We start from the raw sequence: 27739 nt of genomic DNA on the forward strand, positions 1-27739 counted from the left end.
CACAACACTTTGCAAATCCTGCATTTTTTCACTTGTAACTGAACATAATTAAGTCAGATCTGACGTAATTCCCAATTCCAAGTTCTGACTTCCAAGACAATGGAGCCCAGCGTGCAGCTGTCTGGATTTTCACCCAGTTTGTCTCGTTTGTCTCTATGTGACCCCATGATGGCTTTTTCCCCAGCAGTTGATTAGTTTAATTTAGCAGACGTTCTATCAGTAAGGCCGATCACGGCCCCGGAATATCAAGTATTACAATACTGTATCTTGTACATGAATGTATGCACACAATTAATAGTAATTACAAATGAAGAGAAACATTGGAATGAGGCAACATAATATAGCTCAAGTTAGCTTAGCAGTCATAATGAGCTAATGATGAGTGAAATGATGAGGGAGTACACTGCAGAAACCCAGAGGCAAAAGAAAGGAGAGATGTGCTGAACCCTATAAATCAATGAAAAATAATACTGTTAGTATTTTATGAAAGAAGCTGGTACCTTTTTTTATTTTTTAAGCAGACCCTACTAGAGACATTGATTTTTTCTTTTTTTTTTGGTTGACTCCCAGCTAGCCTTAGTGGTATACCACTTTAAGGCACTCCTGCTTTGGCTTCGAGTTTTAGACCCGGAGGCTATGACTATCTCTAATACACAGTGTGCTGCTGGGTGCCATGACCCACAGTATCAGCTTCTTCAAGTCTTGTCACACAGTAAAACTGAGGTGCTATTTATTTATTATAATTTTTCCTCAACTTCAAAGAAAGCAATTGGGCTACCTTGTTGTTTACAGATGGAAAGACAGCTGGATGCTAAGCAAAGCTAATTATCTGCTAACTCCACTTCTTGCTGCACACATATAAAACACATGCTGTATTATAGTGTATAGCTGTATAATTTCAATTGAGTAAGTTTATTTAACTGAGATATATTTCACAATGTACCACTAAAATCTTTGACAACTGGTAAGGAGTTCAGGCAGGAAAAAAAGAATCTTTTCTTGAAAGCTAAAACTCCAAAAAAATGAAACAAGACATTTAAAAAAAAATCTATAAATACATACAGATTTGTAAAATGAAGATAACAAAAATGACATAAACTGAGTTCAACAACCAAGGCCTGCTCTCTCGGGGTTTCAGTAACTGAGAGACAAAGTAGCTGAAAACTACATGTAGCATGCGATTGATCTTGATCAGGAGGACATCCGGTACATTTGTCTCAGAGGAACGAGGATGAGGCAAGACATTAGTGATGGAGTGGGATCACAACAACCCACTGCAGCCTCGCCTGAAGCTCACAGACTCATGTGACAGACAGGGTATCATGCTCCGAAACCTTTCTTGAAAGGCTCCTGTTGCTGCTGTTCTGGGGATTAAACCAGCCTCATAATGGCCTGTGGGATTTGTGCCACTGCTGGGTGACAGCCGTCAAATTGGGTGGCTGGCAGAGACGAATTGCAACCCGAACACACTGCTCAATCTATACAGTTGCCAATCAAAGATGAAGATCTATTGACCATAAAGAAACAAAAAAAAGAGAGAGAGAGATGCTGAAAATAAAGAGCTGCCTCTACGACAGGTACTGTAGAGCACTGGCAATGGGGAGAAATGTATGTAGACGATATTGGGTTTGCGTGAATAATCCCTTCAGTGCTAAAATCCCTAACCCACATCTTCCCCTACAACTGCATCTGCTCTTGTTTTGGGGATTTGCAAGATTATTTTTCCACAGGAACTACTTTACATCCTCAACAGCTACTCTATACAGGATCCACTGTTTCCATGGTAATATCTGAGCAGGAAAAAAAAGAAGAGAGAGAGAGAGGGAGGAGAGAAAGGAAGAAAAGAAAAGAAAAAAAAAGTATTTGCTGTTGACAGGGAAATAACGGGTTTCATTATATCGAGCCAGCTGATTCTCTCTATCACCAATGACAGTGTGGTGGCAGGCACGATGAAAAAGCTTGTGTTTGAGCAGAGATAAATTACTGCCAGGGTCAAAGTGGTGTGGGCCACGTTCACTCATTAAATGAGCCCCAACTTTATTTTCCCTCTGACCTATCCCAGCCTCCCCCACAGGAATCTAAAAGTTGTGCAGACAAATCCCAAAACCCCAATTAAGCATTTTCTCCTACTGTCTACCCAGCTAAAGCCTTCATGCGGCTCCCATGCTCAGTTCAAACATGGTTTGGGCTAATTCCTGAAACACCGTGGAGAAAAGCAGCACCCCTGAAGGTTCAGGCACAATCATTGGGGGAGGCAAATGAAATCACTTTGGTTTTCAGAAGTAAAAAGTTTACCTGCAAATTTCGTGTCAGCAGACCACCGGCTCAGCTTGTCCTGCTGTAGGTGGGTGAAAAAGGAAAAGAGAAAAAAAAAACACAACCTTTTGTTTGATTTTTGAGAATTTTCATTCTCACTGACTCGCAGCAGTCTCACAGTCAATTTAGCGGGACTGTGTGGGAGAGCAAATCGCAAATACAGCTGCCGATGTGTGTGTAGATCTCCCAAACAAGTTCAACATTTTCAAAACAAGAAGCACAATGAAGAAAAGACGCTCTGCACATCTAAACCCACAAGTGTATTTCAGCAGAAGTTTTGCTACAGCGTGCACTCAGGATAAAACGTACACCAAAGAATAACACATTACTGTCTGTTAACCTACTGATGACATAATAAGGAAAGGTCCAAATAAAAATGATCCTTTTTGACACTATTGTTTACTATATAAAGCATATGAATATTAAAATTTTAATAAAGGCTAAGATTGTGAAGCCACTCACTGACTCTGACAGATCATCACAAGTCACTGTCAATCACATCAGTCTGACTGGCACAGAAGATGCAACTAATGTCCAACCAGTCATTATGCTGCAAAAATGTCAAAAATAACACAAGAGGAAAAGCAGAAGTCAAGGCTTAGCTTAATTTTATGGCAAAATTGTCTCTCAATGTTGTCTTTAAAGTTTTTTTTTCCCTTTTCCCATGGGGCAGAAGGGACAGCACACATCTATGACAGGAAAATAACAAAACAAAATCAATACACAGTAAAATTAAAGCAAATACACAAAAATGGGCATGCTTTTATTTTCTGCCTCAGTTTAGTTTTTTTTTTTAAGTACCCAGGAAAATGATAAATGCTCCTTGATAAATGCACTGACTTATAAAGCTGAAAATGGGCCAGCAGTATTTGTTTAACGGCTGCTAACGTTTACTTTCCTTTAAAAGAGTAAGAATCATAAAGAACTAGTTGACACAAGGCAAACTTTCAACCAACACATAAGGCAGGGGTTTAGGATTTAGTTTTTATTGCTTCAAAGTGTGTTTGAGGGCATTTCCTTGTTGAAGATCAGTATATTGTGTCATTTTTCTTCATTGTTAACAGCTAATTTTGGCTAATCTTTACATTTACCTAAACTCCAGTGTAACCAAAACATCCATATTCTTTAAAGAGTTTTTGAGTCTGATATGGGATGTTTGCAAGTATTTTGGAAGTTCTAAAAAAGGAGTAGTGTTGTGTTGTTGGATCAAAACTTACATTATATAAGCTCTTGACATCGTATTCCCATAGGTTAACTGCAAGTAAACTCAGAAAACATATATAAACTTCCTTTTCTAAATTCCTAAAATTTATAGATTTTTTTCCTTTAATGCACAGTTCATATAATACCAGTTTAGTTCATATCTTTAGTCCCTACTTTGCTGGTTTTCACAGTTTCTCTGGGTGATTGTGAGGCAAGCTCCACTCTGTGTGTGTGGCATCTGGAGAAGTACTAATGTACGTGCTCCAAGCGTCACTCTGTTTTTTTGGCAATGGCTCAAATTGTTGGGCAGTGGGGCAAACTTCACTTTTCTCTCTCAAGAGGATTAAAGCTTTTTCTCAGAATACCAGAGACAGTCACGACTCGGTGCATTGGTCATGTTGTGGCCTGAAATCCAGCTGATTCAGGATCTGCATGATTTAATGACAAGTGAAACGTGATTTTTCAGCGAGTCCAAGCATTTATTTTTCTGTGTGGACTGTACATGGGTATGATGTGCCCATGCCAGGGTAAGACGTGACAAAAGTACAAAGTGCAGAAGTGCTCAGACAGTAACATTAAGTGAACTGAGCGGTGTTTAAAGCTGAACACGGGTTAATCACACTGACCAGTCTGTTAGAACGTGATTGTGGGCTTTTATTCAGTCATGATCAAGGTCTCAAGGAACTGCTGAGGTTTACATGGATTTTTGCTTCAGCTGTTTATTGATTCTTGTCATGTGTATATTAGCATTGCAGATAACACAATATCTGTATTCTGTAGCCTTTTACTGTTGGTGATACTGAAGGTATTTTAATATTGACAAGCAATGGCCACCATGACAAAGGCTGACTTGTAAATTCATGTCAGCTGTGTTGAAGTATTAATACAGTTAGTTACCTTCCTGACGTGGGGAGATGCAGGATGTTTTTTGTTTTTTTTTTTCTTTTTGGCAGAAAACTGAAGCCTGGACTCATTTTTCTTTCCACAGCAGGTGGGTGTGTAGCTGTTGATGTATCTGGGTCTGTTCAGTGTTACTGCTGCTATGATGCTGTCGTGGTCATTTGATTGATCTGATGTGGTTGTGTTGGGATGGTGGAACGTTGAATTTGTAATGTAAGGATGCATATCTCCATTCAATCATGGACCTGTCCTGGTTCTGACACACACACACACACACATATACACACATTTTTGTGTGTTGGACATATTAGAAATCAATAGAAAAGAGTAAAGTATTTAGTGCTCTACCATCTTTTTAGAGATAAAACACCATTCATCACTAAAGCAGCTAATTAAATATAACACTATAGAAGAGTACTATATTTCAGCATAATAAACAACAATAGTATACAACAAAACTTCATTTAGTTGTTAAAAACTACTCAGATTCTTTAAGTATCATTGAAATATATTTATTTTTTGCCATTGTAAGAGTTCCACCCAAATAATGCAGCCAACACCTTCATATATATTTCCTTCAAGCATTTATTATGGGACCTGCAGTGTGAATGGACTTGGCCTAGGCCACTCCACAACATATTGAAATGACTCTCTGTTAAGGATATTTTTTGACACTGTGGATCATTGTTTTATGGGAAGGTCCAGTGCCTAAGGACAAGCTTTTCTGCAGACTGACAAATGTCTGCCTCAGGGATTCTAATTTAGTCCCATTTTCCATTAATCATCCCTAATCCAGGAATCACCCCCCAAGGCCAGAGTGATGAATGTAAGCAATTTGGCATCAACGTCTCATGACAAGAACTACAACGGTCATCACTAAGGACACCAGCCAACGAGGACTCTACCAAGACAGGCACACTAAGAACTAGTCGAGAAATCAATAATGACTCTACCTCTAAATACATTTACCTCACATCAATGGACTCCCTTAGCTTGAAGCTTAGTAGTTAATACAGTTATAAGGGTAAGGGACATGGCTGGTGAGTGGATGGTGGATTTAGAGTTGTGTAGTTGATATTACAGCAGCATTTTAGCTTTATTTCCAGAAACTAAACACAACATTTGGCCTCTTATAATGCCCCTTCCTTGTTACATCCAGATTGAATGCCTAAAATCTAAATGTTTCATTATCTAAATGTCTTTTTTGTCAGCAGTTAGGGTCATGGCTTGTATTCATGTTAAGATATGTGGCTGCACAAAACCATTTTGACCCTTGCTCCTTTCTTCTCCTACTCTTGATCCCAGGCAATGACTACATGACTTAAACCAAACTGGTGTCAACACCAATCAAAACACTGTCAGTTTAAATAGTATCTGAAGCTTCGTCACTGTTTCACAGCAGAGGTGAGTCCTGCCTCTGCAACCTCACAGCCTTTGTGGTTCTGCTTAAAGCAATAATTCAGGTCTTATGCAGTGGGGTGCTGTGGAAATGTAAAAAATAATTCATATAACACCTCTTGTAGATGATTTGAACAACCTCAGTTCGGAGCAATGAAGTTTGATTCTGAGCAGTGTGACGAGCCAACAGCTAACCTGAGCAAGGCTCAGAGCAAAACAGATTGCTGCCACCTGAAAGCAACTCGAATCTCAAAACATTTCACTGCGGTTCATGTGAACGCTATTTTATAAACCTTTTTATTGGCCATAGTTTTGCAGTAAACTGTTAATTACCAAAACAAAAAAAAAAAAAAAATTCTAGTGCTATTTGCAAGCACAAATAGTGGCAGCGGCAACAAGCAGTAGCACTTTCGGTGCAATTCATACACTCCCAGCAGGAATATTACATTTCTGCTGGAATAATCATGTAACACAAAACCACTGACATTTATTGGACTGGAATTGTTTTAAGATGGCAGCAATCCACTTAGTAATAGCAACACTCAAATTAGCTGTTAGCTCTTTGATTTAGTCGTAATTAAGCCATATTCTTCAAACTGAGGTCATTCAAAGAGCCATCGACAATAGGCAAGATATTAATTATTTATAATAGCCTTTCCACAAAACCTCACTTCAAAAAATCTGCGCTATCTCTATAAGGGCCATTGTTCTACACACTGAATGATCTGTCCCATCAGGGCCAGTGTCACCTTGTGCTGATTCAGAATTATATATATATATATATATATATATATATATATATATATATATATATATAAGCAGATTCAGTGGCCACCTTAGAGTAAAGCAAAACCTTTTATAAGGAAAATCTTATCGGACAAAATCAATCACAAGAACAGGTGTGCCTGTCAAAGTAGCAGAAACCTTAATTAATGACTATACTGAGTTCTCTGTAGGAAGTTAATATTTTCCATCATGCCAGCATGTCAGGGAAACATGATTTGAGGGAAGAAATGATTTCCTGCTCGAGTGTCACTGTTCTAATAAGCGTTTATCATGTTGGTTGACTTGTAATTATTGTTAATGACATTGTGCTGATGACAAGCGGGAGCTCTACAAGTTATTACTCGTCTTGGCGAAGCCTGTGACAAGTAAAATAACACCATCCGTTGAATTAAGACGATGCTGTTTAACTACAGGTTGAGAAGGGTTACAGAGCACGCAGCAATCTGGTGCTGCGGTATAATTATTATCCTATGAACTGCACACCGGCAGATTCTTTATTAAACGAGACGGTGTTAGGCTTCCTGTTGGGAGGGTGGAGTGGACACCGGTGACGATCTCCCCAAACGAGAAGTGTTTATGACTTGAGGAGTAATTCTCAGACACGTGGCGCAGTGCAGAGGATGGGGATAAGAACAGCTTACATTGGAGCTATTTAGCTTACACGCTGATGCAGAGGGGTTTAGTGTAGGCCATTTAAGGACACTTGATGACTGATCAATGCAGGTTTCATCCTGCATCCAGCTGCAAGTCAGGTCTTGGTTAAAGATGAGCAAGTTTTTTTTTTTATATAGGTTATTTTTTATGTTTGAAACTATTGATTTGAATGCTCTCCTGATGCTGATGTAAGAAATACTTCAATAAATTTATTTTATCATAAAAATGTTAAGAGGGCTGCAATTAATTATTTTTTTTAGGGTGAGAGAGCACTTTCTGAAGGTAGTTCCCTTAGAGAAAGCAAAGAACTGTTCAAATCAAAGAAACTTCAATCTGACCAAGTGGAACCACTCTCTAAAGATCATCAGGGGCCATGAGGTCCTGCGATCAAGACCTGCTGATTGTCCCCCAGACAAAACTAAAAACTACAGAAGACAGAGCCTTTTCTTCTGTAGCTCCAGGACTCTCTTCCTTCAACTCTCCGATCAGCAGACTCTGTGGCTTCCTTTAAAGGCCAGCTAAAAACTTATCTTTTTAAATCTGCATTTGCTTAAATTTGTTTTATACACTTGTTTGTTTGTTGAAGCACTTTGTGATTTTTATCTTGAGAGGTGCTATATAAATAAAGTTTTACTTACTTACTTACAAATGCACATGTAATAAACTGAAGAAAAACCTGGTTGTTGGGGAGCATAAAGAGGACAGATTTTGGATTTGCCTTCAATCTGGTTAAATTTACAAAACTCAAACACATCACTGATGTCTACTACCTCCTAAGCTGTTAAATATCTTTTATAGCATCGTCCAAAATTTGCATCCTGAAACTCTACTGGTTGCCATGGCAACCAGTGCATATGCAAAATGTTAGCATCCAAGCATCCTCACTGTAAATTTGTGGATGTTTTAATTACTTTAATATCTTTATGGAAAGCAGGTGGTTTAACCTGCTGAAACAAGTTGATTGGCAGCTGAGTTCATGTGTAGGAAAAGCACTGCAACACCTAAAAGGTTTTGTGGTCACATCGGGTCAAAAGTGTTAGTTTTGCTGGTCACAAGAAATAATTAGTTTTACTCTCCTTGCCTTGACTAAATGTTGAATATTAAACTAAATTACATATTTCAGCTGATCTTACTTCCTGCAGCAACAGCACATAAAATGTGGAGTAAAGATGTGAAAAGATTCTACCTCATTTCATTCTTATAACAATCACTGAGCAATCTGTGTAATCGTGGTTTCTATTCATTTACAGCAACGTCACTTATTTCTCTAAATTGCATAAGTTCCCTTAAACAACATTTTTCTATAACTGTTTTATCAGTTCCTTTAAAGGATGCAGAAAACAAACATTTGTAAACATAAACTGTCACTTCTCTGTCTGTCATTTGTCCCATCTTTATTGGATTCTTAAACTTAAAAAAATTGGTGGGAAAAAAACTTTGCCTCACTACTAAGATATATTATTTAAATTTGACTGCAGCTGCAGTTTTGTTATTGTTCCCACGTACACCAACACCGAAAGAATGTGAACTGATTTCCCATCCAAAACGTATGAAATATGTCATTTATAAGTAATTTCTGTTACAAGTGAGCTCCATGCACACAGCAGCGTAGTGGTTGGAGCTGTCACCTCCCAGCTAGAAGGTTGCAGGATCAGGAGGTTGCAACCCAACCTCGGGCCTTTCTGGGTGGACTTTACATGTTCTCCTTGTGTGCATGTTGGTTTCCGGTTTCCTCTCACAGACCAAAAACATTCATGTTAGGTTAATCTGTATCTCTTAAATTGTCCCTAGGTGTGAAGGAGAGTGTGTCCCTGCAAAGGACTTGCAATCTGTCCTGGGTGTCCCTTGCCTCTCGCACAGAGGCAGCTAACCCGGAATGGAGACGCGAATAAAGAAAATGGATGGATAGAAGTGAGCTCCATTTTGGCCAACATTCTGTATAATATCAGTCATTATAGAGTGAAACTGAATAATCTCTGAGTCTGTGCTGAACAACAGGCAGTCGTCCCAATTGCAATTATAAACAGAGGACAGTTGGTGAGATAACAAACAAGGAGGCAGAAGAATTAGAGATGCTGCATTTTTATTTGAATCAACAAATCAAATATACTTTAATGCGAGCATAAAAAAAAACAGTGAATAATTTCTTCTGTTGACGAATGATGGTGGATGCTCCTGCAGTTGACGGCGGGCTGGCTTTGCATCTCTTTTACCTCGACTTTCTCAAACTGTGGCGCTCTAGTTGTGGCCTTGGAGGGCTTCGGCCATGAACAGCTTCCCGAGGTTCTGCGAGGTGAATTCCTTCACATTCTGGCAGTAGTTGTTAATTTGCCCTGTTGGAGGGGAGCCACATGCATTCACACGCCCCCATACAACACCACACACCCCCCACGGAAACATATGTACAGACGCACCCACACAAACAAACGCGCACATTTGTACAAACACAAACAGGCGGAGGTGGGAAAGAAAACAGCAGCACATCAAATTAGTGGTGAGCGGAGTAAACGGAGGGATCAGAATGTCGTAAGGAGGCGGAGAGCTGAACGCCATCAAACAGCGGGGAAACAGGCGGCTGAATGGCAGACGGAGTCAATAAACTTTAAATTAATGTAATTTCAAGATAATGGTGGAGATAATTGCAAAACAGAACCTGAGCTCCTGTGAGGGGAGCAGAGGCGGCTGATGGAATGTAGAGGGAAAAAAAGGGGGGGGAGTGGGGGCCTGGTGCTGGTGACGGCAGCTGAACGTGTGCAGAGCATACCTGCAATGAGCAGCGTATCCATGCGCGGTGGAGGCTGGGGGGGCTTGAACAGTTTGGTGATGTCCTCCTCAGGCAGCGGGGGCTCTCCTCTGCTCTGCCGCTGGGCGTTCTCCTGCTGCCGCCTCTGGAGGTACTGCAGGCCACAAAAAAAAAAAAAGAGTGAGATTAGTGGGGGCAGACGCAGGAGAGCAGAGATGAGAACGTGGAATCCGAACAGACGGAGCTGACACCGGATGATAGCAAGAGGTGAAGGGAAGTGATGACGAGAGGAAGTGGGAGTAACAAAAGAAAGAAGAAAAATGTATCAGTCAAAAAGAGTAACAGGAAAAGTAGCAGGAGGCATAAAGTTCGACACAAAGAGAACACAAAGTAAGGAATGTAGAGAAACAGGGTGATGAGAGCAGAGATGGGGAGACAGAAGAGTTATAAGTGCTAACTGGAAAGGAGTGATTTGTGGTGAGCTGACAGTCGGTAAATCAGTGAGGTGCCGTGTCTCTGGAGATCCTAAAAGCCTTGTTAATTTGGCAAGATGAAGGAGAAGAGGAGGAAGGTTGTGGCAGACAGAGAAGGTAGCTGGTGTGGGAGCAAATGTTTTCAACCAAGCCCCCCCACAATGCACTAGTATCGGTTCTTCAGATAAGCAACGTGAAAATGGGAAACTATAACCATTTGATCATTTTTTTCCTGTCAGAGTATCGCTGCGTGACTATGCATAATAAAATGCTAATGCCAGAAACTTCAGCACTTCTGCTTCGCTTTATACAGCACAGAAAACAGAAAAAAGTATTTAACTGACTTTGGAAGTTAAGATTATAGTCGCAAAAAGCATGGTACAAATATAGAAGTGTGTTCAACTCAGAAAAGCAGAGGCACCGTTGTCTGATTTTTTTTTTTTTCCTCTCTCCTTGTCTTCTTTACAAACTGCTCAATTGCTGTCAAGTTGAAATTTTTTCCGAGCCACAAACTCTGAATTGGACTGGGCTCTAGTCTCCTGTGCAGTTTGTTTCATGTGTGATGTTGATGTCTTGATGAAAAGCAATTGCGTCCCAGAAGTTTTCGTGCAGGCTTGCAGCCAGAGCTTTCTGTATTTTGTCGTATTTACTCGAACCCTCCATCTTCACAAGCTTTCAGGCCCCCGCTGCTGAGCGGCATCACCACAGCGTGCTGCTGGAAACACCGTGCAGCATGCTGGGGACGGTGTGTTCACAGTTTTGGTCTTAACAGAGCTGTTATGACGGCAGACCCAATGAATTATCCAAGTTGGAGCAGGACCAAATTAACTTAGTATACTATATAATGGTCTAATCTGATCAGGTAATGCATCCAATCATAATAAAACCCCCCCTAATCATATTGGGAGCTAATAATCATAGCAGGCAGTAGCCAATGTACGCTTTCAAACAACAATTACCATACAGATTGAATTACAGAGATTATTATCTTACAGAGTCGAGTTTGCTACATAATATTTAATTATTGGTCAAGGAGGTGAAAATGTGACATTTAATTATTTCAACAAATAAATCTTTAAAGCATTTTTAGTGGGGTAATTTATATTTTTGAACAGGTTCTCATGAGACTATTAAGATGTTCTGAGGTGTTTTCTACCACAGCATGCTGCTAACTGCTGATTATCACGTTGCCGCTCTGTTCTCTCTTTCTTAGAGTTTGTTTGCATCAACTAAAATTTAGGTTGAGTGTAATTATCAGCTCTCTCTCTTCCATCTGGGTCTTTTTTCTCCCGAGACAGATGCATGGTACACCAACCCATGCGAGTCTGAAGAAATGACCTTTTTCTTCCTCCCTCACCTAAACACCTCTTTTTGGTAATACTCTGCTGATTTGGCTCACCATGTATGTTTTTTTTTCTTCTTTAAATGCAAATAAAATGACTACCTGGCTCAGAAACAATGTTGTTAAACCTTTTATTTCTGGCTAAATTTTATCATTAACAGTAATTTATGCTTCCTCGATTCAGCGGATTAAAACGTCGCACCATACCTAATCTACAAAAGTGTTGGGAAGCTTCTTTGGATGTGAATGAATTGAGGAGGAGTGAGACATACGTTTGTTTGCCTTTTCTTTTCCCTTTTTTTTTTAAACGTGGCTGTATATTGTGCCAGGGAATCTGAGATTTACCAGATTCAGAGAGCTGTGGAAGAAAAATGGAGCCTGCTCAGCACAATGCCTTTTTGCAACTTTCTATGATGATTAATAAGGTTCCATTTGTCCTGGAAGCAGCAGGGTCAATAGCGCCAGATTACAAGGGGCACGCACTGTTGATGTCTGAAAGGTTTAATAGAAGCTCACTTTCTCTTTCTCTGTGTGCTTTATTGGTTCATAATGGGGAATCATGTGAAACATGAAAAAAGCTGACACTATAAAAGGGCTTGTCTGTGTGATATTGTATATGAGTCTGGGTGCATGTGTGAGTTTAAGGGGGGAAGGTATGGAGGCTGTGATGATGCGAAGATGAGCACAGGGAGGATGATGGATCATAATGGTCTAAAAGTGTGGGTGAATGGCCTGGGGATGAAGCATATGCATTTCTTCTTGTGTTTGTACGGAATTTGGTCATGGATGCATGTCTCCGCTCCAGTGTGAGTGAAGCTGGCTGTGACTCTATCAGCAGTTGGATGGTATGATGACTCAGCCCGGATCAGCATTAATAACACGGGCATTTTCTCGCTTCCACTTGCACAGAGTAATGACTGAATAATGTCGACGGTTTTAATGTAGGTGTATGTTTGTGCGCACATCAGTGAGTCACATCAAGCTGCCATTCTTCTATTTTCCCCGTATAATGTGTGCATGTAGCCGCGTGACGCTTGTGTTGCCATCCGTTGCCAGATGTTCGCGAGGTTGTAGTTGCAGATGGCAATCAGTATATGGAGAGTGCGCGTGCATCTGTGAGTACTTGCGCTTCTTTAGTGCACTTGTCACTGTATATTTGTGTTTTGGTAAGTGCTACACTTTCTGCTTCTAAACGAAGTCTGAGATGTGATGCGGCAACGCCTACTCATCAGAATACAAACTGACTCCAAGTGCCAGGACCAGATTTAATGTGCATTAACTCTCCTTGCTTTTAATGATGCATGAGCCTTGCATTCTAAACACTCAAACACCTTAGACATACTGTATGTTAGATTGACTAGAAATATGTTTGCTCTACAGTAATGTATCCATCTTAGGTTAGTTTTGCTCGACAAAAACAAGTGAAGAATCTCACACTCTGTACCTTTATGTTAAGAAAACATGTTTCTGTCTAGACGGGCTGACATGTCTTTGAAGTTCTTGTTGAACAGACCTACTTTCCTTTAGCTAGAAAACATTAATGACTAACACAGAGGCAGAGGATAGATCTGAGGTAGACATATAGTAGTTTACAAAAGTCTTTAACCATTTTTAATTTCTTTATATTTTGCTTCCAAGATACCAAAGATCCAAGTAATCTTTTACAGAGGTCTTGGTCAATAGTTTTTAGGCTTTTTGAAGGTCTTCAATTTTTTTTTTGTTCGTTTGTTTTGTTATTGCTTTTTTTTCTAACTTTGGCTGCCTGCCTTTTTCCCTCCCATTATTATGCATTGTCCGTTAGTCGATCATCTACAGCAGTGATTCCCAACTGCAGTCCTCGAAGAACACTGTCCTGCATGTTTTAGTTGTTGCTCTTCAGCAGGTCTTCAAGTTCTGCAGAAGCCTGTTAATCACTCAAATCAGGTGTGTCAAAGCAGAGAAACAACTAAAACATGCAGGATAGTGTTCCTGTACTGATCTACAGTATGTCAAGTTTTTCCAGCTGAATACTTTTTGGGAATCTCCTCATTTGTGCTAAAATACTATTTTGTCTGTTTAACTGCGTGATGTGAATCTTTGGTTAAACCAAGTTAAACAAGCCTATTCAACATCACCAGTGCTCCTTTAAGACAACACAAAATACTTGTGATGATCTGGGTTTGCTTTTTAGTCACACTTAGGCTGATGGTGATTATTTTCTTGTTTCTTTCCTTTTAGTCTTTTGAGTTAATAAGCTTCCATCACTGAAACATTCAGTGGGACTCTGAAGAGGGCTTTAGATCTCTGAAAAGCTGTCGTGGTGTTGCTTCTCTGGCCTGGGGAAAGATACCGTTTTCACTTTATTTTACTTTCTCCTTATTTTTTGTTGAAAAGATGACAGTACAGTAGCTTCTATTAAATGAATGGATTTGCAGTGATTTTTCTGTCAGGACTGAAAGTCTTTGAATGTGACTTAAATTATAACACATAGAGCCAACAAAAATACAAAAGAACCTCATTGTGCTGAAAATAAGAGACCCCTTAGCCTGTCCATTTTTAAGACCAGATCACAAACCAACATGACACTTCAACACATTTATTGAGAAAAAATGTTTTTTAATCAATAAATTGTTAATTTATCCCCTTTTTATTGATCTGTACACATGGAAAACTTTTGCTTCACTTGTTTTTACCTCATCATACAGTTATCCATGTTAGTGAAAGTGAATATTTAATGTTTCCAGTCGACAGTGGCTACTGCTGTGTACTTAAATGTTCGAGCTTGGATATTTCTATTGCTGTGTGTGGGTCTGTTTGTCCTACCTGATGCCACTGCTCCTAACCTGCTGTGATTATAGGTCCAACTGGTTGTGTCCACGTCCTACAGAATTATACCTGCTGCTTTCCTGCTGAGACTGTGGCTGTAGGTGCATCTGTTTGTAAATGTGCGTGTGTGAAAGAGAGAACGTGAAGGAAGTGAAGCAGTCTATATATGCATGCTGGTGAGCTGATGTGCCTGCTGCTCCTGCTGGCTCATTGTGTGGGTGGTGTGGGCACTTTGCTTCCTGAAAGCCTGCGTGAGTATGAGTATGCATGCAGGACTTACCTGGTGCTTCTGCTGTTGTTGCTTACTCAGGTTGCGGCTGTAGGTGTTATATTTGACAATTTCCTGGTTCAGGTCATCCACCCTGTCCATCAGAAGCTGAAGGCTCTTCTCCAAGTGGTTGCTGGAATGAAAAAGACAGTATGCTATTCAAAACGTTTTTGGATGTCCAGCAGCACATAAGCATCTTTCATAACATTATTTTAAAAGGAATTAGGTACATAATGTTTCATGTTGGCTGGGTTTATTTATCAATGGACCGTTTTTTTCTATATGGCAAAGGCATATTCCAAGATGATATCATGATTTATCAGGCTCAGATCAGGAGGCGTAAAAACACAAATTGACCAGAAAGTCCAAAAATTACCTCCACTGGGACTTTAAGAGACTTTACACATCCATACATCTGTTCCATCATAATCCAATATCAAAGCAAACCTTGGTCTGATAAAGTACAGAGAAAAAAAATAGAAGTTTCTAACCTATTTTGGGGGGCCAGGCAATGCCTGTCATACTACCATGCCAGAAAATGCATTTATAAAGCAATTTCATCAAAACCATTTTGGAAGTCAATTGGAAGTCAATAAAGCACAATTTAAATTCACAGTAAGCATTTGTCCTACAACAAAGAGCAATTCAAAGACATTTCAACAGGTGGACAAATAAACTTCTGCAGATGAAAGCTGGTGCCTGCTCAGCCACAGCCCCCCCGGGAATCCATCACACATGCAAGAAGCAACTTTCCTTTGTTAAGCTTCCTGGAGATTTTATGTACCCAAAGCTCTACATGGTAAACGGTTAGAACATATAATGCTTACTGTTAACCCTAGCAAAGTTCTACAAAGTGTTTTAAAATGTGTTTATTATTTACTTGCACACAAAAACTTGGGTATCAATGGCATAAAGCAGGGGCAGATAGAAATTTAGTGTCTTGTCAAACAACATTTTCTAAGGAGATGAAAGTCTGACAGAACCACCCAATAAGGCCCACACATTCTCAAAAATGTTAGCACTTTAAAAAAAATACTGTGAAAACTGGAGTCAGAAAAAATCTTGTTCAACCTGAGCTCCCAATTAAACAGTTTCTTGATCAAACCCCTTGTGTCCCCTAGACTTCTCTGAAGTTGAACCTGTAGCTGTAGAGTCCTCTATGTTATGTCTAATCTTTGCTGGGATATCAGCCGCTCAACATGCTAACTACAATCAAAATTGGGCATATTTAAGCTTTAAAATAGCGAGGTGTAGAAGATGGTAAAATGATCTCTTATATGTAAAACAAAATGTAAACCAAAAACCTCTAAGTCCATCCATTTGTATATTCATACAGCAATCTTCTACACCAGCTTTATCCTGTTCAGCGTCACCAGGAGTTGGTGTCTACCTACACCAGTCATGCGAGGCAGGGAACACCCTGGGGGGGTCGCCACATTCAAACAAACAATTGGGGTTGCATACACTCGTATCTATGACTATTTTAGAATTGCCAATTAACCCAACATGCATGTTTCCGGACTGTGGGAGGAAACCAGAGTACTCGGAGAACGCCCACATTTGCACTGGAAAAACATGCAAACTCCATAAAGAAAGGCGCCAGCAGGGAGTCCAGCCCAGGCAACAGAGCTAACCAACTGGTCCACCTTGCTGCCTCCTGAAGGGTACTATTATAATAAAGTCTTTGAATGCAGTTGACGTGTTGACACTGTTGGTCTGTCATGCCAATTCACTGGTCCTTGAGTTACTTTTCTTCTCGCAGTCTTTCGAACTCAAGTGTTAAAAAATAAACTGACAACACTTCAGGCTATACAAAGTCAATTTCAAGATATTTTTCTACAGTCTATTGTCCTTTTCCTCAGCTACTCTCATCTTGTATTTGAATTCAAAAATAGGCAGAGATGCTGTCCTTAAGTATCTTCACAGACTCAAGAAACCCAGACTTGGCTGTGTGAGAGCGCTAAGGCCTGAGGATCTTTGCTCTTGTCCTCCTGTCATGTCACATTCCCAATTTTCCACCAAACCCTGCCATGCTGACAGAGTCGGAACACAACAGTACCAGCATTCTTCATCCTTTTTCTCATTTTCACACTTGTTGCAGAATTTTAAACAGCATGTCTCGTTTCTACCTTGAGTTCAACCTTGGTAAAGGCTGCAGTGCTCTACTTTATTTTATAGCCCTGTTGTGTTTTCCTCTGTTGAATTAAATTGTTTTATTTTTAAAAGTTTGGGTGCTACACTGCGCAACATGTACTCCAGAAAAACAGATTCTTGATTTCTTTCTTTTTTTTCTTTTTGACAACTGCATCCAAATGACCTGTCAGTTTAAGAGTTTGGGCTGCACACAAAAGTACCGGCATTGTATTTCTGTTTGACCGGGACTAGAGACCTTAAGCCCATCTGTTCCCAAATTATTGAGGTCTTTGTGCTCAAAGTAGACCACAACATCCGTACCCCTTTTGCCAACAGAGATACCTTACAAGACAGTTGGATTTTTGCTATATCACAGGAAAGAATCCCTTCTGCCATGCTCTAAGCTATCCACTTGTTTTGTGGCCAAGACATAAAAGCTCAAATTGAGAAGGATCCTGCAGCTATGGGTGATATTTCCCATTCAGCATCTGTTTTAGAGCTTTGTTGATAAGCTGAGATTTGCTATCAAGAGACAGATGTTTCATCCAATAAACTTGTCTTTTTACCGGCTTTTATAAAAGTGCCTGCTCTTTTTCAAATGGCCTCTTTACAAGACATTCCGCAAGGTCACGCAGCATGCAGCAGAAAAGTCTGATGATCTGAGTCAACATGTTTGCTACTGATCGACTCAAATCAGGTTTTAGGCAAATCTTAAAGCTTATTGAACGGGATTCATCTGATCATAATACCAAGGAGTAGGAAAGATAGTTAAACTTTAAAAAAAAAATCATGTCAGAAAACAGATTTTCACATTGTGAACTTCAGATTGGAGACAAGGCAATTAATTACAAATTTAAAATCTAACTTTAGAAAGTTTTCAGTTTACTGCATACAGTTCATTAAGCGTTACCAAACTTCTTCACTTTATGACTGTGCTGCTTCATCTGCAAGTGAAAATCCAGTGAAAGTCTTCACACCATGGTTGGCCACGCATTGTGCTGAAGGCATAACAATGTTATTTAAATACTGCCATGCACAATATGAGATTAAATTGTTTTATTAAAACAAAATCAGTTTTGACTCTTGCTCTTTTAAGATCAACTCAAATTCTTAGTTAAATGTCAGAAATACTGCACAAAGAGTTTGGATAACGAAACTAAAGGCCTACACTGCTGCATAAAATTAAGCCTCCCTGCATGTTTGAATGATTATGCACATCCTAAAGACTCCTCGAGATCATCTCAGCTTGAGGTCAGCTTCCAACTCCTGCCAGCACCTTAATCACGTTTAAACACAAACATGAACGCACATGCACAGAAAAATACTGTAACTAACCACAGGAATGCACATATTATATGATTACAGCTGCTGCTGATTTATAGCGGGGCTTTTCTTACATGTCCAAACGATCTGTGACCAAATCCATATTAAAGTCTTACATGTGCAAGAAAGGTGTGTTAATCTCTGTGATCAAATTATTTGCTTACAGGACTCCTTGTTCAACCCTCCCCCCCAAACATTGATGCTCCTTTACATCTTAAATCTAAGTAAAAAAAATGTGAATGTGCACAATATCCAGCAAACATTTTGATGCTTTAAAGTATTTTCAGTGGAGTCATGTTAGCCTGTGAGGACTGTTATGTGATCAGTTTGGCAGTCCTCCACTGTAAACATGAAAACGGATGGCTCAGGACCAAATCTCAGGATAACACTTTCCTGCTGTGTCCTTCAGACTGTCAGAATTGATTTGCGCTGATGAAAGCCTGTTAAAAAACTATTTTACCAAAGCAATATGGTGGCTAATGTGTGTGCTGTGCATGGATAATATATGCATGGGGAAACATTTAGTCAGAGCAGAAGCTTTAAACATGTGTCCAGGGCTTTTACACATTTTTCATATTGCAATTACACACTTTTATATATTTAAATTTTCCAATTTTACCTCAATTTTCAAGCTATTTTTGAAGTTGAAATGTATGTAAATTTGCATTAACTTTACAGTGGTGGGGTTTTATCTTATCTTATAGTCCCAAACACCATAAAAAACACACACCAAAGAAACAACAATGCAGACCAACACTTAAACCTATTATCCTAATTATCTTATAATTTTGATACCAGGGTTTAAAGTTTTCACTACAACAAATGTACTTCTTGTAAAAGCACATTGCCATTTATGACAAACCGGAAAAGCTTAGTATGCTTTAGGCAGGGCTATCTTGTGATTGACAAGTTTTATATCGTATACAACACAAATGGTAATGTAAGGAGCTAGCATTTTAAAACTCTGGTCATCTTATAATGAGAAATGACAAAGTTTAAGCTGCGCAATGTCACACTCAGAGTAGGGGTTGTAAATGAAACTCATGATTACTTTCTGAAAGCTTCATTAAAATCTGTCCAGTGGTTTATGGAATATTTTGCTATATATCTCAAGTTCTTACACAGGAAATGAAGGTCACTAATAATAGTATGTTTAAGCATCATCTACTTTTAGGAAACAATTAGAAAACACTGACTATGTAAGAACATCACACTACTTTTCTAAAGGATGAAGTACCAGCTAAATGGGATTATAAAACTTGCAACTGGATCATGCATTAATTTCATTACAGATTCTGCACAAAGGTCAGACTTAGTGGCACCACATGCAGTGTACAACATGTCTGCTTGTACATGCTCAAATTCTCTTGGGACAATAAAGGACAAACTCTAAAATTGTATTGATGTGTGAGGAGAAATTGGCTGACATTCAGCAAATTGAAGGTTCAGAGGGGAATTGTTTAACAAAGCTGCCAAGAAAATGACTTCCAATCATACAATGAGCATTTTATTCTGATGGAGTCTTTTTAACTGATGGACTGGGGCATAAAATGGATTGGTGGCTTGCTTCTATAAAGCTGAATAATTTGTTTCAAAGAAGACAAGAAATCTCCTCTATCCAGCAGTGTTTTATGGTATTATCTGGGTTAAAATACAGCTAGATGAGAGGAAAAGGCATGCATAAATTCATCTGTTTTCAGAAAGATTTATATTAAATTTGGCACAAGTTTCAAAACCTTGTGTAACTCAATACCCTATAGCCTGTTCATTTCAAGTTTAAATCCATCTTTTTCGAGACAATTATTATTTTAGTGCAAAAAGGTGACAGCAGTGTAAGAGAGAGAACTATTACAAGCTTTAGCTCAAAATATCTCTTCTGAAAGTCCATCTCGGCGGATCAAGTTTGTCTGTCAAGGGTCATTTTTCCTCTCCCCCCCACAGAGTATTCAATTCACAGTAACATCTCTGTCACCACCTCCTCTGTGACCCCATTTTTCTCCCTGTTCCCTGCACTCAGCCCCTTCTCTTACAGAATACACATCATCAGGGTTATCTGGTAGCACAGAAAGCCACTGTGATGTCCAAGAGCTCGGATAGGACTCAGAAAAACGTGCATTTCTGTCAGCAGTTTTAGTAAAATGTGAAGTTGTCTCAAACCAGTATAAAATAAAAGAAGAACCATTCATAGTAGTGTTTAACTTTGTATATAATTTATAGAAAAAAATGGGCCACTAATAATTTGCCCTTCATGTTTTTTTTAACCAGAGTCTCGGACCTAAATAAGCTTGTTAGGGTTTTAGCTTGTTCACGGCTGTCATTAGGAAAGGCCAGGTGATGTAAATTTTTAAGTTTTAAAATATACTCTGACTTCTCAGACCTTGCGCCAACAATCAGCAGCCATGAGCTCATTAGACTGCAAGAAACCTTCGGGGAGATTTTGCAGACTCTAGACAGGTAAAGCACTGCTCTAGTGCTCAACCACACCTGCATAAATGTGACCTTGATGGGAGAAATGTCAGAACAGAAACGCTTCTCTTTGTTCTGACAAACTGAAACTAAAGTCTGATGCGTGTCGGAGATTTGAGAAGTTGAAAGACAGAAAACTTTACGGCAAGGCTCGGATTTAGTGGAAAAACGTCTTCATTAGTGGGCTTTCGAAACATGCAGTGCATGTACAAACAACCGAGGTCTCCCTGAAGAAAAATCTTGTGATGAAACCTTGTGGGAGATGAGTTGGTGCCTGTAAGACAACACGCTACATGTGAGTGAGGGTGTCAGTCGCCCTGGGAGGCGTGTTTTCCCAAATTTCCAAACTGTAACAGCGAAAGGTCACACCACACTTCATAAAGCTTTTATAGACTGCCTCAGAGACTGGAAGTGCAGTTGTGCATCGTTCTGCTGATGTTTGTATTGGAAATTTCACAGTGACTACTAGTAGGTAAACAGGAGACGCAGGAGACGCTTTTCTTGAATAAAAATGCACTTTCAACTGCAAAATATGAGGTGGTGATTTTATTTGCTGACATCTACCCTCAGCTGGCTGTAGGTTTATTTTTTGCTTCTCTATATAATTCCCTGGCGCACTGCCTTTATGTGCTAAGGCTCAAATAAAATGGTGGACACTAAAGCCAGACATCCTATCTAAAAAGCTAAAGATCAACTAAATATTCAGCTCTGGCTTGTGGAAACAAATTAATATTTGCAGGTCACACACGCGTAATACCAACTCAGGAGAAAATGCTGGGATATGAATGAAAAGGCTGACTACTGCAACCAGACAAAGCAAAACATCAATCACATCTGTCCATATCTTCAGGCACCGGTACCAAAAATGGTGCCAGACCCAAAGCTATCTGAGCCTTTCAATTACAGAAACATGCTCTGCTACTTTGCTGCTGTTTATTTCCCAATTATAGTAGCCACTCAGCAGTTGCCAGATATAAAATATTTACTCAGTGTGGGTCCAGCTGCAAAGATTTTTTTAGCTTGTAAATATTTTACAGCCAAATGTAAGAGAAACGGGGCCCAGGATGAAAATCCCTGAATTTTCAGTCACAATAAGAAAATCTAGAGGAAAAAAAAACATTTCACGGACAGAACATGTCTCAAATTGTAAAGTCTGGGGGTGGATCGATCGGGCTTCAAGCTCGTGCTGCAGCTAGTGGCATCAGTGATAGAGGGAAGAATGGATTCAATAAAAACAAACGTCATACAGTCTGTAAAAAACACTGACAGTAAAAAAAAAAACAAAAAACAACAAAAAAAGTACATAGTCTTTGCAACAGAGTGATGATCTCAATCAAAAGTTAAAATTACCCGAGGATGGTTACACCGAGAAAGGAAAATTAGAGTACAGACTCCAAATGGGCAGTACGTGCAGGACTGCAACAAATCTGGTAGAGCAGGATGTTTTTTGCAGAAACAAATGTCCAAAACCCTCCAAACATAAACTGAAAAACTGGTTGCAAAAGGTTTAGAAACTGAAATACATAAAAACAAAATAAACTTTGAGGATGCCAAAACATTTACTAGAAGCACATTTTTGTCACCTGAGAAGTAAAATAAATATAAATAACGAATAATTATCATTTAAATAGTGAAAGGCATGTTTCTAGCTTTTGTAATCTACTTGCTTGGCTCAGGGTTTCTACACATTTTCCAGTTTAGAATTTCATACTTTTCTAATTTTCAGTTTTCGGATGTTTGTCAGTGGTTCGTATCAAAGTGTCTATAAATTTACTGTAATTTATCATGTTTATACAGCAGTGCTGTTTAATTGCATGTATGCTTATATATCATTATTAGATCTTCCCCAATTTCTTGTTAGGTTTACATCACATTATGTGGAGATAAACAATGACAGACTACTTTATTTAAGACATTTTTTTCCTTTATTATCACTGTTTTAGTTCAATGTTTGCGAAAACATGCAAAGGTTTTTCCTAGATAAAATTTTTTGTTTAAAATATAACAAATTCTTATCAATCCAACATACAAAAATTCACGTGTTAATTGATTCCCCTCATCATACATGGGCTTGTTTATGCTTGCCTGCTGAACATTTACATTACAAATAGCATAAATATGGTAAATCAATAAAAAGAATAATCTGACTTCCTCTTTTGAATTTCTGGAAGCTGGCAACCCTAATGGTACATGACCCAAAAGTGGGCAACATGATGACCAATGTTCAGTGTAGAGATTGTTAAAAACATCCTGCTCATTTCAGCAACTTTTAAAAATGTTTATGTTGATATTTTAGAAAACATAACAGTCTGAAAAAAGGAAAGATTTCCATACTGTTTACTTATTCAGATTGCATACTTTTTAAGATTGCATAGGAACCCTGTTTGCGACAAAAGTGCCCATGCCTGTTAGTTACTATATACCTCCATGGTCATACATTACAAAGCAGGAGGCCAATCAAACAAAATCAGACAAGGAGGGGGGTAATCGACTAAACAAGACGAGGAAAACATGTTTTACCCTCTTATTACTCAGTAGGAAACTACATTAGTTTTCAGGACCTTGGAAAAGGACACCTTGCAATAAAAACTGTGCTCTTGAATAAATACAGTCTATGCTTTGATGCTGCAAATACAGAGGCACTTCTGAGATGTTTTTGAGGGGAAAGGCTACATAGATGAATTTACATTCATGCAATCCATCAACACGATCAACATCATCATCTGTGGTAAGAACAACCCTGCTTGCTGGAGTGAAACTGCACTCACTCAGCCTTACACGGAGATGACAGTGACAAATGGAGCCACAGATTGGAAAATGAGACAAAAGGAAAAAAACATTAAATAAAACCCATTATCGTTTACTTTTTTGAAGGGGTGGAAATGAGGAGAATAGGGTGGGGCTGTCAGCAGAAGATGTGGAGAGACGGACATTACAATCCCACACGAGAACAGGGCTGCGCAGCGATCTGACAACTTCAGGAAACAATTTCATCTTGCGAGACATCCCCATCGGCAATCATGTCAGGAAGCCTATGGAAAGGGCTACTCCGCTGCACCCTTGTTTTGGTTGATATCAAAAGCTATGTTTCAACTTTAGAGTAGTCATTTTGCAAACTTAATAACATGCGAGATAAGTGAGTCGACTTGACAATTTGTAACAAATGGCTGTGTTGGTGCTTAGCTTGGCTGGCCATGCATTTTGAAGAACCGTATTCACATGACTCGTGGTAAAGTCATGCCCCGCTTGTTTAAAAGGACACAGATGAGAAGAATAACGATTCCTGGTGTGATTCATCGCAGTGTACAAGTAAGTGCAGTGCGCTCTGGGAGCACACAGAGTATAAATCAGCACTTTGAGTCGTTATTGTGCTAATTTCTCACACCTGCCCTTGGGAAGCTTTTTGATTAGCAGCTTCACAGCTGTTGCTCCACTTGCAGCAGTTTATCTCCATAAATGATTGCTGATAAATTCCCCTGAGACTGATGCCTAGTTCCTCTGAGATATAAACGCGAGACCTAAAGAGGCAGGCTGTGGGTTGATATGAAGAGGTTCCTATTGTGCTCATTAGTGATGGAAGGCAAAGTCTGCTGACATGTTCTGTTTTTGAACACATTTCTGAATAACTAAGATGTGACATTTAGACATGGCATTTGCTGTACCTAATTTAGAATCGAGTTTCCAGGTCAAAACATACGATACTATTCCTAAAGTACAAGTTTGTAAATTCTGAAAGTGCTGGAAAGAACTAAAAAATGACTTAATTTGCTCTTTATTCTCCAGGTTCTGTATCACTCTACCAACTAGTACTAGAGTCCATTCATTATGAGCTAGAACTGTGAGGATTAGACTGACGGTGTTTTTGGTGTTTGTGGATTCAGTCTAAATTTATGGCTGTGTACTGCTAAAGTCCATTATCCTCTAAAACTATTAAAAACACATAAAAAAGCCGTAGCGCTGCACTGGGTGACATATTCCTTCATTAACTCGGACAGCACCGTTTATGCTGTCCAGCTTGTTGTTGTTTATCTGACACTGTGGCTGCACTGACTCTGACCCTGTCCTCATGGATACTGTCAGCTGCATATTAAATCAGTGAGAATGATCTCCGTCTGACCCGGACGAGGCAGATTTCTGATGGTCAGTCTTTTAGTTAATGACAAACTAGAGCTGAAAAAGCAAACCAATGTTTTTTGTGGGTATTTACTTTCAGCAGCTATGAATGAAGTTGTAGTTATTAGTGTATGCTGTCGTTTCATTGTCAGCTTTACTTGAAGCAGAGGTCAATTTTTTTTTGAAAGAAAGCATCATTCCGTTTAATAACATGGCTTTTATTTACGTTGATGAACATGTGCAGGGTTTTTTCAACTAAACCGTTCGCCTGTCTTTCGCCTTTCGACGGCGGGTGATAATGACTGTAATAGTCATTTTTCCGGGGTCAGCAGTCTAATTGGGTGGCTTTTAGAACAGTGTAGTGCCCACAATTCCCTAATGTCAAATCAATTTTAATTTAGGAGTGGCTTTAAGCCATGGCTACGACTGCAGCTTGCAAGCTTAAGGAGAAACCGTGAGATTGTCTTAAAGATTAGAGAGTTCTTTAAAAAAAAAGACCTACAATCTTCAGCACACAGGTATCTACAGAGCTATGGTAGCTTTGTGCAAAATGAAAGTGACAGTTTGCTCAACATTTGACCGTAATAGATGATTTAATTTACATCAGTTTCCAGTTTTCTGCAATTTGATTGCAGATTTTAAATGAAACACTTTAAGCTGCAAAGAAAGAAAATGAAACATTTCCACTGACTAAAGCCAATAGAAACAGGTTGTATGTTATCACCCAAACAGAGATCACAGGTTAGATTCAGCACAGATTAGAACAAGCAAAGATCAGACTGGAAAGAAAATTACTAGAAGAAAAGCAACATTTGACGCTTTAGTTTTATATGAAAAACAAATGAAGAGACACCTTGTTTAGTTGGTCTTCGTTAGTGTAGAACAACCATTCCTGACTGTTCTGTCACTGCGAACAGCCATGTGGGCTCATTGTTCACTTTGTCAACACTGATCTTTAACAGATTTTTACATTTCCTCTTATGCATCTTATCTCTTTTCAATTAAATTGATTAAATCGACTTGAAAAGAGCGTAATGGTTTAAAAAGTGTTGTTTATATTCTGAAGTTTTAAATTAATCACTAAAAATGCTTCATACAACCAAAACAAAACATTGAAATACAGCTGTATATTTGCTGTTAGTCTAACAGCAAGCTCGTACTCACATATTCCCCCAAATCAGAGCACAAGAACATCCGACTGAAACAAAACTAACCCTGGTACCAGGCTTTGGCGCCGTTTTGGTTAAACGCTTGTATGAGCTTATGTCTGACCTGCTTGAGAGGTTGAGCAGCTCGTGCTTGTCGGCGACCGTGGATTTGTCTTCCAGCTCCCACAACAACACGTTGATGAGGTGAGAGTTTTTGATGACAATAGGCACCTCCTCAAACATGTTCTCAAAACCAACGCTGGCCTTCTTCAAGCTGGAGAAACACACAGAACAGGAGAGAAAGAGGATGAAAAATAAAATCACATTTATATTTAACAGCTGGCTTATATTACATTGATTACATAAAGATGCATTGTTGTGATGCACCCTGTAAATTTAGGACTTTAAGCTATGTTTTTAACTTAAACCAGAATAAATTTGCGAACTTTAACCATTTAAATTTCCCGACTTAAGTATTTATACCTCTGTTTACCAGACTGATGTGACATCAGTCTAAAATATTAATGTTTTTTCTAAACATAAAGTGGTTTTCAAGTGGACAGCTGGCATTTCACACAAGTGTGAACCAGTAGGTCAGTGGGGAAAACTGATCTTCAACAAAACTAGGGCTCAGAAAATAAATAAGTAAGTAGGGAAGGAAGGTCTTGACTGAGCCACAGCAGGTAAAAACAGGGGGGGAAAAAAAGTTCTACTGCATGTCATTTGTCTTCATGTTTTAAAATCCACTTCTTTTCCAATAAAAAGAAAGATTTGGTGCAACTATCCCCCCTGTTTTGTGCATATCTAAGAATTTTACTGTATAAGAAAGCTCATAAAAGCTCATAATCCTATGCAGAGTCCAATGTGATTCAGAATGTCATAATAGTGCATGCAGCCCTGATACCTTCCTATAATCAATATCTGTTATTTCTTTCTGACAGAAGCCTGTTAACACAAAAATGGAATTTTTAACTTTGCCTAATGTCCCCCATAAATGTAATAAAAGTGACTGACTGCTTTAGTCCAGCCTGTTAGACGTGCACCGTGCACGAGCTACAAACTGATGTGTCTGTGTACGTCTAAACTGGCTTGGTAGATGTTTGCTCTGTGATCAACCCGCTTCTACTAAGCACACCAGGAACAAAGACTGTTTAACACATTTGTCCGTGTGATAAATAGGGATGTGGAGCGTCATTTGATTTAAGAAAGCTATTAAATTTATAAAGATATATACCGCTTTTTATTCTGGGTAGAGAATCGCCTCAGGCAAACTTTAAGATGAGACTCTGAGGTACAAAGCAAGCAGTTCTGCTTCAAGCTCAGAGCGGAGGGGGACTCATATTAGTATAGAACACAGAGGGTCTTTAGGAAAAATCCCTAATTATACAAATACTGTTTAAGATTTTGACGTGATTGTCAATCTGAAGTGCTTTAAAGTATTTGCTGCATTCTGTGACCTTTCCAAATGCCTGCAGCATGACACGAAACGCTGTCAATGAGGAGAGAGGACACTTTCTACCATAGGCAGGACAAATTACTCAACCATACTGGACTTTGGCACACTTAATGTCACGCTCTCTCAAAGTTGGGCCCCCACTGGATGAAGCCAAAGGTTGCCTCCACGGGCAGACTAATTTGATGCTTTAGATTGTGTGCTGAAGTGGACGC

General features: G+C 39.2%; 1 protein-coding gene across 1 annotated transcript in view; it reads right to left on the bottom strand.

Moving 5' to 3' along the window:
* Nucleotides 1–9329: 9329 nt before the first annotated feature.
* Nucleotides 9330–27739, bottom strand: part of LOC108232196 (eukaryotic translation initiation factor 3 subunit H) — a 63384-nt gene continuing 44974 nt past the window's right edge. The window contains exons 5-8 of the mRNA XM_017409816.3: nt 26196–26345; nt 14901–15021; nt 10022–10154; nt 9330–9590 (exon numbers count right to left, since the gene is read on the bottom strand). Coding sequence (XP_017265305.1) covers nt 9496–9590; nt 10022–10154; nt 14901–15021; nt 26196–26345 — 499 coding nt within the window. The 3' untranslated portion in view covers nt 9330–9495. The remainder of the gene's footprint in view (nt 9591–10021; nt 10155–14900; nt 15022–26195; nt 26346–27739) is intronic.

Source organism: Kryptolebias marmoratus, linkage group LG16 (genome assembly GCF_001649575.2).
Source record: "Kryptolebias marmoratus isolate JLee-2015 linkage group LG16, ASM164957v2, whole genome shotgun sequence".
NCBI classification, from domain to species: domain Eukaryota; kingdom Metazoa; phylum Chordata; class Actinopteri; order Cyprinodontiformes; family Rivulidae; genus Kryptolebias; species Kryptolebias marmoratus.